This window comes from Doryrhamphus excisus, chromosome 21 (genome assembly GCF_030265055.1).
Source record: "Doryrhamphus excisus isolate RoL2022-K1 chromosome 21, RoL_Dexc_1.0, whole genome shotgun sequence".
NCBI classification, from domain to species: Eukaryota; Metazoa; Chordata; class Actinopteri; order Syngnathiformes; family Syngnathidae; genus Doryrhamphus; species Doryrhamphus excisus.
The window spans coordinates 9,070,733-9,083,876 of NC_080486.1; the positions used below are offsets into that span (position 1 = coordinate 9,070,733).

General features: G+C 41.4%; 1 protein-coding gene across 6 annotated transcripts in view; it reads left to right on the forward strand.

Annotated features, from left to right (window-relative positions):
* LOC131108654 (RNA-binding Raly-like protein) overlaps positions 1-13,144 on the forward strand; it is a 109,557-nt gene that overhangs the window by 82,211 nt on the left and 14,202 nt on the right. For all 6 annotated transcript variants that reach the window (XR_009120498.1, XM_058059847.1, XM_058059846.1 and 3 more), the window contains one exon: positions 12,923-12,998. Coding sequence is in view for 5 of the 6 variants with exons in the window: in XM_058059847.1 (XP_057915830.1) it covers positions 12,923-12,998 (76 nt within the window). In the remaining variant the exon portion in view is untranslated. The remainder of the gene's footprint in view (positions 1-12,922; positions 12,999-13,144) is intronic.

A 13,144-nucleotide genomic window follows, 5' to 3' on the forward strand; every position in this document is an offset into this window, starting at 1 on the left:
TCAAAGTTTCTCTGTGTGACAGGAGCAAGCTGCAATCAGCCAATCTTTTTTTAATGATTTTTTATATGACAAAAGTCCTTGCTGTTTTTAGGAATCATTTTTAAGAATGCAAGACAATGGCCGTGTACATAAGAGGAGTGCCCTGTTGTTTTTACGAATCAGCTGCAAAAACACTAAAGATCTTCCATATGAGAGGACACCTCTACTGTTTTTGATAATCAGCTGCAAAAAATACTAATCAAAGATTCTTTATATGACAAAAGTCCCTGCTGTTTTTAGGAATCCTCTTTAAGAATGCAAGACAATGGTCGTGTACATAAGAGGAGTCCCCTGCTGTTTTTAGGAATCAGCTGCAAAAACACTAGTCAAAGATTGTCTCTATGAGAAGAGTACTTTGCTGTTTTTAGGAATCAGCTGCAAAAACACTTCCATATGATAGTAGACCTCTACTGTTTTTGATAATCAGCTGCAAAAATGCCTTTATGTACGAAGGGAGCACTCTACTGTTAGGAATTAGCCGCAAAAATGCTAACCAAAGACAAACTACCTTGCTGTTTTTAGGAATTAGCTGCAAAAATGCTAGCCAAAGGGCCTGTATATGAGAGGAACATTGCTATTTTTAGGAATCAGCTGGAAAAATGCTAGCCAAAGGTCCTCTGTATGAGCTGAGCACTGACAAATTACCTTGCTGTTTTTCAGAATCAGCTGCAAAAATGCCAGTCAAAGGTCCTGTATATGAGAGGAACGCTGCTGTTTTTAGGAATCAGCTGCAAAAATGTTAGCCAAAGGTCCTCTGTATAAGCTGAGCACTGACAAATTACCTTGCTGTTTTTCAGAATCAGCTGCAAAAATGCCAGTCAAAGGTCCTGTATATGAGAGGAACGCTGCTGTTTTTAGGAATCAGCTGCAAAAATGTTAGCCAAAGGTCCTCTGTATAAGCTGAGCACTGACAAATCGACAAACTACCTTGCTGTTTTTAGGAATCAGCTGCAAAAATGCCAGTCAAAGGTCCTGTATATGAGAGGAACACTGCTGTTTTTAGGAATCAGCTGCAAAAATGCCAGTCAAAGATCCTGTATATGAGAGGAACACTGCTGTTTTTAGGAATCAGCTGCAAAAATGCTAGCCAAAGGTCCTGTGTATGAGATGAGCACTTTTCAGTTTTTTTGAATCAGCCACAAGAACGCTAACCAAAGACAATCTAACTTGCTGTTTTTAGGAATCAGCTGCAAAAATGCCAGTCAAAGGTCCTCTGTATGAGATAAGCACTTTTCAGTTTTTTGGAATCAGCTGCAAAAACGCTAATCAAAATTCTTATTTGATGAAAATTCCCTGCTGTTTTTAGGAATCTGTCAAAGATCGTCTACGAGAGAAGCCCTTAGCCGTTTAAACAGCTGAAAAAATGCCAGTCTAAACACCTCTATATGAGAGGTGCACTCTGCTGTTTTTAGGAATCAGGTACCCAAACCCTAATCAAAGATGCTTTGTATGCTGTTTTTGAGGACCTGAGAGCAATGAAGCCTCAGTCCCCCATCATGGAACCTATACAAGGAGGTGAACATAACAGTTCAGCATCCCTAATTGTCATTGGAGTGATTCAAAGCAAGATTAAAATTAGCTCAAGTGGCTACCGTACGTGAATGAAATAATATTCTTTACTCTACTAATATTTATATTTTATTGGTCGACCTGCTTGTTGTGCGGCGAAATGTCTCCTTTTTTTGATACATTGATGGCGCATTGAAGGGACGCAATCTCAAAGCGAGCTTTATCTGCACCGCCGGGCGCCTGAAGGGGGCTGAGGATTACGAGCTGATCCAACGCGGCAACCGAGGCAGTCTGAAAGTCACACTCCAGTGTTTGCAGATGCTCCACTTTTTATTATGCGATGATGCTCACTGTCATCATGTATTAGAAAATGGCTGATGCTGCTCTACTAACCTGGTAGTTTAATCCTCAGAAAGGGGCATCTATTCCTTTTGTTTGTATGTATTTGAGTAGATTTACCAAAAAAAAAAAAAATCAATAACTACCACATGAACTACCGCACCGAATCATTGTTTTGTGTTTGGTTTGGCAATTCATTCATTCATTCATTTTCTGCCGCTTTTCCTCACGAGGGTCGCAGGGGGTGCTGGAGCCTATCCCAGCTGTCTTCGGGCAAGAGGCGGGGTACACGCTGGACTGGTGGCCAGCCAATCACAGGGCACATATAGACAACCATTCACACCCACATTCATTCTACTATATTGGATAATACGACTATATATGTGACTATAGGGGTGTTATTTCATGTATAGGGGACTCTAATAATAATAATAGTATTACGATTTCAAAGGTCAAAAAACGCTTTTTTGTGCTCTAAAATTACAATGCCAATACCAAAACCAACCAATTAACTGAGATAAATGATGTATTACTGCACTTTGACCCCCCCCCCCCCAGTCGACGGTTTTGCTATCTTATGCTCCAAAATTACTTCATTCATTCATTCATTCATTTTCTACCGCTTATCCTCATGAGGGTTGCGGCGGTGCTGGAGCCTATCCCAGCTGTCTTCGGGCGAGAGGCGGGGTACACCCTGGACTGGTCGCCAGCCAGCCAATCACAGGGCACATATAGACAAACAACCATTCACACTCACATTCATACCTATGGACAATTTGGAGTCGCTAATTAACCTAGCATGTTTTTGGAATGTGGGAGGAAACCGGAGTACCCGGAGAAAACTCATGTATGCACGGGGAGAGTGAAGGGTGGAATTGAACCCTGGTCTCCTAGCTGTGAGGTCTGCGCGCTAACCCCTCGACCGCCGTGCCGCCTGGTTTGGCAATCATCTAACTTATTTAACCCCAGGGTGTGTATTCGGCTGCCTTGATTAACTACCAGTTAATCTTTAGTGCTTAGTTGTAAGAGTAGTAGTTGGTTTATGTGATGCGGTGGATGTGTTTTGTTGCACCGTGAGTAAGTATGTTGTGTTTGTGTGTGAGTCAAAAGGTCCGCCCGCCCCTGATTTAGATGAATTTGACATAATATAGCCTAGGAACCTCACTGTATTAATTTTAAGTCAATTTATTGTAGATACATTCAAATATTTCAAATGCTAGCTCGTCAACCCGAAACAAAATCTTGACATTGGAGCTCTTTGATGTTTGGGTCTCAAACCGCATCTTTTGAAATGCAGATGCACCCCCCCCCCAACGACACCTCCATCCACCCACAGGTTCCCATCTCCTCACCTCCATGTGCGGCTCTCTTTTTCCTGTCATTAACCAGCAGTCCTGCCGTGAACTGCTTGGTGTTTGTGTGAGGAAACCAAACTAGTTCCTGGGGCTTTTTTTTTTAATATTGTCCACATAGTGGGCTGCATGCAGGCCTCACAGCTAGGAGATCCGAGTTCAATTTCACCCTCGGCCATCTCTGTGTGCAGTTTGCGTGGGTTTTCTCCGGGTACTACGGTTTCCTCCCACATTCCAAAAACATGCTAGGTTAATTGGCGACTCCAAATTGTCCATAGGTATGAATGTGAGTGTGAATGGTTGTTTGTCTATATGTGCCCTGTGATTGGCTGGCGACCAGTCCAGGGTGTACCCTGCCTCTCGCTCGAAGACAGCTGGGATAGGCTCCAGCACCCCCGCGACACTTGTGAGGATAAGCGGTAGAAAATGAATTAATTAATTAATTAAGTCATTTTGGAGCATAAGATAACAAAACTATCGACCTGGGGGGGTCAAAGTGCAGTAATACCTCATTTATCGCAGTTAATTGGTTGGTTTTGGTATTGGTATTGTCATTTTAGAGCACAAAAAAGCATTTTTTGACCCTTGAAATCGTAATACTATTATTATTAGAGCCCCTTATACATGAAATAACACCCCTATAGTCACTTATATAGTCGTATTATTCAATATAGTAGACATTCATTCATTCATTCATTTTCTACCGCTTATTATTTACAATTATTTTGAATTATTAATAATAATAATAATTATTATTATTTTTCATTCATTTTCTACCGCTTATTCTCACGAGGGTCGCGGGGGGTACTGGCTGGAGCCTATTCCAGCTGTCTTCAGGCGAGAGGCGGGGTACACCCTGGACTCGTCGCCAGCCAATCACAGGGCACATATAGACAAACAACCATTCACACTCACATTCATACCTATGGACAATTTGGAGTCGGTAATTAACCTAGCATGTTTTTGGAATGTGGGAGGAAACCGGAGTACCTAGAGAAAACCCACGCATGCACGGGGAGAACATGCAAACTCCACACAGAGATGGCCGAGGGTGGAATTGAACTCGGGTCTCCTAGCTGTGAGGTCTGCGCGCTAACCACTAGTCCACCGTGCAGCCCTATAGTAGTCATAATAACAGAAAATAAGACATATAAGACATCGGCCACTATGTCGTACAGGAAGATGCTCAAAACTCAACAAAAATAGTATTCGATACAAGTGAAAGTGTGCATCTTTTTGCTGTTTTTGAGAGTCTAAGCAAAGTCTTCCAGCTGAATTCATGTGAAAGACATTCAAGGTGACTTCCTGGCACGTTCATCACCTGCCGATTCAGTACCACCACCGTTCCCCCTCTCCTCCGGCTGTGGAACAATTTGCATGATATACTTGGCATGTTTATTTAATTAAGACTGCTTCTCGCTCCGTGAAGAAATGACAAGCAGCTGGTTGCCGTCTGACAGCGTCTCTTTCATTAAGATATATCCCATTAAGTCAAGCAAACAAAAAAAAAAATGCCGGTTTTGGAAAAGTGACGCGTCTGCTGTCCAGCTGTCAGCGCTAGCCGTTGGCCAATTTATGGCGTTTTGAGAGTAAACAAAGGCACATCTTTCGAGTGTTTTTGGAAATCCTGTGCTGCGCAGCAGAGATATGACTCATACAGACGGACCAGAGCTTGGTGAATAGTTGCTTCGTCCATGGATTCTCAAACTGGGGACCCCACTGGTCCATTTATGAAGTTATGGCGTATGGTTAAAAAGTGCATAACTATGGTAAGGAATCACAATGGACAAATATTTATGTGAATCCACGGATGTCCGATACTGTCCGATGCTGATATCATCCCAACTCTCAATTTACAATACCGATATCAGACAATACCGATATGTGTAACATGATCGATCTCCTCACATATTGGTTCTATACAGCATTTTTTTAATATCGGTTTTCATCAGGAAAAAATCTGATACCGATATCAACTGTTATGGCATTTTTGGTGATAATTATCAGTTCCATTGGCTGGCGACCAGTCCAGGGTGTACCCCGCCTCTCGCCCAAAAGACAGCTGGGATAGGCTCCAGCACCCCCGCGACCCTTGTGAGGAAAAAGCGGTAGAAAATGAATAATAATAATAAGAAGAAGAATAATAGAGCTGCACGGTGGTCGTGTGGTTAGCGTGCAGACCTCACAGCTAGGAGACCCGGGTTCAATTCCACCCTCGGCCATCTTTGTGTGGAGTTTGCATGTTCTCTGGGTTTTCTCCGGGTACCCACATTCAAAATAATAATAATAATAGTCATAATAATTGGCGACTCCAAATTGTCCATCGGTATAAATGTGAGTGTGAATGGTTGTTTGTCTATATGTGCCCTGTGATTGGCTGGCAACAAGCTGGGATAGGCTCCAGCACCCTCGGCGATGAGCGGTAGAAAATGAACAAATATATGCGTGTAAAGGTGACTATAGGGGTGCTATTTATGTTCATAGGGCTCTAATAATGTTAAGGTTGTTGTCCAGGGTGTACCCCGCCTCTCGCCCAAAAGACAGTTGGGATAGGCTCCAGCACCCCCCACGACCCTCATGAGGAAAAAGCGGTAGAAAATGAATGAATGAATGAATTATCAGTTCCGATAATTATTGGACATCCTTTATAGTTAGTGCATAGTAAAACAGGATTAGAGCACTCTAGACATGAAATAACACCCCTATAGTTATTTATTCATTTATTAATTTTCTACCACTTATGGTCACGAGAGTTGTGGGGGTGCTGGAGCCTATCACAGCTGTTTCCAGGTGAGAGGCCGGGGTACACCCTGGACTGGTGGCCAGCCAATCACAGGGCACATATAGACAAGCAACCATTCACACTCACATTCATACCTATGGACAATTTGGAGTCGCTAATTAACCTATCATGTTTTTGGAATGTGGGAGGAAGTCGGAATACCGGGAGAAAACCCACGCATGCACGGGGAGAACACGCAAACTCCACACAAAGATGCCCACCCCTGGTCTATATGAAGCGGTATCAGGACTTTGGGTTTCTCCGAGGACACTGTGGCATAATCAACACATGCACCAGAGGTGGAAACAACATTCTCCCGATCCGACATGGAGTCATCGCGGCGGAACAGCACCGAGGCGGAAACGAGCTGCCGGCGAGCTGTGCCAGCGCCATCTCTCAGGAGAGATGGGATTAAAGCCCACACTGTTTGGTTCCCGCTACAATAACACTGTTTTATGTAAAGCGAGTGTGCGTGTTTGACGGTGGCAGACGGTATTCCGTTGCTACATATGGACACCATGACATGTGGTAATGCGGAATTGACCCAAATATAAGACGGTATTTTGACCTTTAAAAATGATGGAACTTTTTGTTGTTACAAAAAATTCAGGTGGGGCGTAATTTAATTTAGGTCATTTATTAACACGTATATATTTTGCCAACAAACGTCTCAGCCAGATGATTAGTTCATCCATTCTAGTTCATTAATTAGATATTGATTAGAGATTGATTCCAGACTCCAGAGGTAATGCGTTACTGATGTCGGCCGTATGTATTTTTCAATAAAGTCTGAGAAAAAGTGCAAAACTTGTCATGCGCAAGTATTCCTGTGAAAAACACATTTTCATGCATTTCAGAAAAAAAAATTCCATTTCACAAATTTTTCATCAATTTCACAATTATTAAAAAATATTCAAATTTATTTTAAATTATTTTAAAAAATATTTAAAAATTATTAAAAATTACCCCTACCTCTCCACCTGGTACTTTTACAATCAGTAACTGTTACATTTGTTCACTTCCTGCTTTCCTAATATAGTTTAAGGTTTTTTTTTTAATTAAAATGTTTTAATTTTTTGTCCTGTACCAAAGTACGAGGTGATATGACCATACAAAAGGAGTAGGAAGAAGCAAAGCTTATTAAATCCTACCCCTATCTGGTACTTTTACAATCAATAACATTTGTTCACCTCCTGCTTTCCTAAAAGTTTTTTTTATTAAAATTTTTTAATGTTTTAATTTTTTGTCCTGTACCAAAGTACGAGGTGATATGACCATACAAAAGGAGTAGGAAGAAGCAAAGCTTATTAAATCCTACCCCTCCATCTGGTACTTTTACAATGAGTAACTGTTACATTTGTTCACTTCCTGCTTTCCTATTGGATTGTATCGGGACACCTTCAGTAGAAACACTATAAAGCGCATGCAGAGGTAGATAAAGATGCTCAATGATGTCTACTCATGATACTTCAAATGCAGCTACATCAATTCGGAGGTTGCCTACAGCCACAGGGGTTAAAGCTTTTATTTGCTTTTATAGACCACACACTCAGCAGTTAACTGTTGGATCTTATTTATCATCGAAGCTTGGCCACTATGCCTCTGAATGAAACGATACTTATCGAAATCACAATAGATGATCCGCCAAGAAAACAAGGATCCGTGACTCCCCCTGAAGGAGTCCGTCGGTGCGTTTTATCGGTCTCATTTGTCGCGCCGTCTCCCGGACACCTCACTGTCATGCCCTCAGGCCTCACATCATCCATCAATGTCTCTTTGGCCTTATCTATTGTCTTCTTACCGCTTAATATCCCGACATCGGACTCGGGATTGCATTTTAGTATCGGGGGATGAGCTGCGATGCGTTTCAATGACAGGAACTGGCTTTGTCGTTAGCTTGCGAGGGGCAGACGTCAACACGAGGAGAGGAGGCTTTGAATAAATCAAGGCTGGAAGATATGGCGACATATTGCAAAGGGATTGGCGGGGCTGACAGAGCGTTCAAGTGAAAATCAACAAAAAATTGAAGGACAAGAGGGGGGGGTACTTTCGCGAATGAAACTGTGTCTCCTGCTGAGGACACAAGGAATCGCTATCTCGGTGCAGGTCTTACGTTTGCTTCCCACAGAGGGGGGGTGAGCGCTGGCTAACTGCCTGAGGCTTGAGAGGGAAACTAAAAGCAAGGTCCGAGGGGGGTTGGGTCAGCGCAAGGTCAGGGAGGGAGCGACGGGATGATTGGGTCTGGTTTGTATTCACTGCCTGTCGCGAGACAAGCCCGACGGCATCAACGTCGTCTCGTCTTGCAAGCTTTGTTTCAGGATCACGACGAACCGTTGCTGTTTCCCTGAGTCCAATGGCATAGGGCGTCGCTTAAAACACAACGATGAGTCACTTGACTATCAAGCCGCAAATCATTTTTCATGCACGGATTTCTTTGCCATGACAACTAGCTTGATGGAACGAGGACATACTTGTGACTCCTTCTATAGCAGGGGTCTCAAACTCGCGGCCCGCGGGAGACGCTACTTTGAGGCCCCCACCTTGATACCAAAGTTTAATGTTGAAATGACAGCTTAAAGCTGTGTGCACACCGGACACAATTAACATGATTTTGCCCCGCCCATACTGTTACCCTGCCCTGTTTTGCTGTGGATTAGCAATGAAGCTAAAGGCTTATGACGCTAGGGTACAAATAAATACAGGAAATGATTTGGAATTAAAATGGAAAATACTCGTCAAGATAAAGCATCTCATCAAACATGTTGTTAAAGTTACGACGCTGCTCCCAGATGGAACTGAGTACGATGCTAACTTGCTAATTGGGTAAAATTATTAAGTTTCATTAATGTTCATGTTAAAGGTTAAATAACTGTTAATACTGTACATTTGAATCTGGAAAAAATAATTTCTCTACCAACTGTATGTGGTTTCTTACGTTTTTCTTATTTGATGTTTTATTATTATTTTACTTATGTATTACTGATTGATTGATTGATTTTCAAAGTGCAGTAATACCTCGTTTATCGCAGTTAATTGATTAGTTTTGGTATTGGTATTGTCATTTTAGAGCACAAAAATCGGTTTTTGACCTTTGAAATCGTAATACTATTATTATTAGAGCCCCCTACACATTAACTAACACCCCTATAGTCACTTATGTAGTTGTATTACCCAATATAGTAGACATTCATTCATTCATTCATTTTCGACCGCTTATTATTTACAATGATTTATTATTAATTATAATAATAATTATGATTATTATAATAATCATAATTATTATTATTCATCCATTCATTTTGTACCACTTATCCTCACGAGGGTCTCGGGGGTGCTAGAGCCTATCCCAGCTGTCTTCGGGGGGTACACCCTGGACTGGTCGCCAGCCAATCACAGGGCACATTAAGACAAACAACCATTCACACTCACATTCATTCAATTTGGAGTCCCCGATTAACCTAGCATGTTTTTGGAATGTGGGAGGAAACAGGAGTACCCGGAGAAAACCCACGCATGCACGGGGAGAACATGCAAACTCCACACAGAGAACCCCAAGGGTGGAATCAAACTCAGGTCTCCTAGCTGTGAGACCTGCACGCTAACCACTTGTTCACTTTGATGAGCACTGAATTTTTAGCCATATTTTTTAACTTAAAAAGTCTACCCAACCCTGAGATACAGGAACCTAGCACCTCTATTTATTTAAATATTTGCTCAAATTATGGGTCCAATTTCCCCTTTTTGGACATTGCCTTACCCATGATGCTGTATGTCCACAGATGTAAGCTCATTTTCAGTCCAATTTCCTCCTTCTTTCTTCTTAGTTCAGCGGGACTTAACAGCAAGCGACATATTTACTAAAGCCACTTATTTTGGTGACATCAAAGTATGCGTAGCCACAGCGCTAGCTGGAGGAACAACATAACATCTTCTACTTGGCTGCAGATTTACTCATCTTTACTCATATATAAAGGTGAAGTAAAGGACCGCATAAGTACTCACAAACTTCAGGTGCAGCTTTGCTGACACTGCAATCCCCCCCCCCAAGCTCGGGGATCAAGCGTGAACAGCTCTTTTGAAGAGCGTCCAGCCACAAATTCTCGATTGGATTGCGATCTGGGTTTTTCTCCTTGCCCGCTATAGAACATTGACCTTGTTGTACTTTGTACTACAGCCATGTAGTTTTTGCTGTATGCTTGGGGGTCGTTTCAAATCGAACCCACGTCTTCCTCATCTCCTGATTTTTTTTTAATTTACTGACAGTCTTGTCAAAAAAAAGCCAAATTATACTCACCAAGGTTTCAAAACCATCCACTGTATAATGATGCAGTTGAAGTAGTTTATCAAAAAGACCCCCTAAAGCAGGGGTCTCAAACTCAATTTACCTGGGGGCCACTGGAGCTAGGGTCTGGGCAAGGCTGGGCCGCATCAGGTTTTCCAAAAAAAAAAAAAAAACGCATTTATTAAAAACAGAAAAATATACAAACTTTTTCAGTGCTTTGGTTCTGATTTTCTTCAATAAAAGCTCTGATAAAACATTCCACTGTTCTCAAATATATTAATTTTTATTTTTCTTCGCAAAATAAGATGACAAATAAACAAATCAAGAATAAAGAAAATCAATCAATCAGTAATAAATAAATATAATAATAAAACGGCAAATAATAAAAAACACATATAGTTGGTGGGTAGACAAATTATTTTTTCAGATTAAAATGAACAAAGCATTATTAGAGCCCTGTAGACATGACAAAACACGACTATAGTCACATTTATACTTTTTATTTACAACATATTGCGCAACTGCAGGGTCTTGAGACACATGCTAACTTGCAAACTAGAGAGCTAGCGACCTAAACGGTAGCCTTCAAGTTATTTCCTTTAAACTTAAATGGCCAAAAACTTACCACTTCCACACGGATAGGGAGGATAACTATTAACAGTTATTTAACCTTTAACATGAACATTAATCAAACGTTATATTTTTTTCTGGGTACATGATACCATACAGCATCCATATCAAACTTGCGCGGGCCGCACTGACATTGAACTTTCATATCAAGGCGGGGGCCTCAAACTAGTGTCCTGTGGCCCACATTTGGCCCACGGGCCGCACGTTTGAGACCCCTGCCCTAAAGTTATCCATAGTACAGGACTCCTAATGAGGACTATGAACAATTGCATTCCAACCCACCCCTCGTCAAGAAAGAAAGTACAACTGCCGCCACAGCTCAACAAGAAAGTGACTTCAGAACAATAGCAATGCTAATAACGCTCCATGATGTAGCGATGGGACGCCATTGCGCTCAAAGCAGGAAGCACACATCTGAAGCTCTCTGAAGCATTTTTGTTGTAAAACTAACTTTAGGAAAAAACTTCTGCGACCACACTGGTTGATTGATGCTGAATTGCTTTTTGGTGCTTCGGCAAAGGTCGTTGCAAGGTCCCGCTGCTGTGCAGAGACGCAGCGGCTCCTGGGAGGCAAAATAAACTCAAAGTGAAAGACGCAGCATCTCCATCACAGATGGGAAAGGAAAGTAAACTAGCATGCAGAACACAAAGTGATATCACCAACCACTGGCCTGGCATGTACTATATTACAGTACTGACTATATCAGGAGTGGGCAAACTTTTTGACTGGTGGGCCGCATTGATTTAACAAACTTGATGGGGGGGAATTATTGTCTGTAAAATCTGTAAAAATGTCATGCAATCTGTTACATGTGCACTTTGAGATCATTTATTTGATGTAAGACCTCACAGCTAGGAGGGGGTTTCCTCCCACATTCCAAAAACATGCTAGGTTAATTGGCAAATGGTTGTCTATATGTGCCCTGTGATTGTAAATAACAGTATAGTGTATAAAAATATTGTATATAACAATATAACAGTCACTAAAGTCATCATACAGCAACTTCACACTCAAATATACAAACATGTACCAATATGAGTATTTAAAAAAAAACAACTCCATATTGTATTGCATCTCAGCAACGCATTCATTGGAATGCTGCAATGACGTTAGCCCCTCTCTGGGCTCCTCAAATAAACACACACATCATCAAAAGTATAAGATGCAGATGTATTTACTACACTAAAACGGTCTGAAAGTTTAATGAATGTTAAGGAATGTTTCCTCCCACATTCCAAAAACATGCTAGGTTAATTAGCGACTCCAAATTGTCCATAGGTATGAATGTGAGTGTGAATGATTGTTTGTCTATATGTGCCCTGTGATTGTATATAACAGTATAGTGTATAATAAAAATATTGTATATAACAATATAACAGTCACTAAAGTCATCATACAGCAACTTAACACTCAAATATACAAACATGTACCAATATGAATATAAAAAAAAAACAACTCCATACTGTATTGCATCTGAGCAACGCATTCATTGGGGTGCTGCAATGACGTTAGCCCCTCTCTGAGCTCCTCAAATAAAGACACACAAAAAAAGTAGAAGATGCAGATGTATTTACTACACTAAAACGGTCTGAACAAAACGTCTGGCACCATGTAAAAAAAATTAATAATTTCAACATTAAATAAAAATACAATAACTGTTGTCTGCACGGCACCCACCCACATTCCAAAAACATGCGAGGTTAATTGGCGACTCCAAATTGTCCATAGGTATGAATGTGAGTGTAAATGGTTGTTTGTCTATATGTGCCCTGTGATTGGCTGGCGACCAGGTCCAGGGTGTACCCCGCCTCTCGCCCGAAGACAGCTGGGATAGGCTCCAGCAACTATGAACTACTAGCACGTGGGTGATAAACAACATAACACATGCCTTAAACTGTTACGAGTGCCCGCAAGGCATGCTGGGTAGTCCAGCGGCAACCATGTTTTGCTGCATGGAGCTAATCAGTTGGTGTCTGTGTGTGTTTTCAGACATAAACATGGCGGGTGAACCCAAACCGTACAGGCCCAAAAGCGTCTCCAAGAGGCCTCTCTCAGCGGTCTACAGGTAAGATTAACTATCACTATTTTGTCTTTTAGTCTGGTCTAATGTCTGGTTTAACATTTGCTTCATTTGCATATTTTTGAATTGTCTAATTTATTCATTTGTAGCCTGTTTTTATTACAAAGCTTCATTTGCATGTTAGTGCTGAG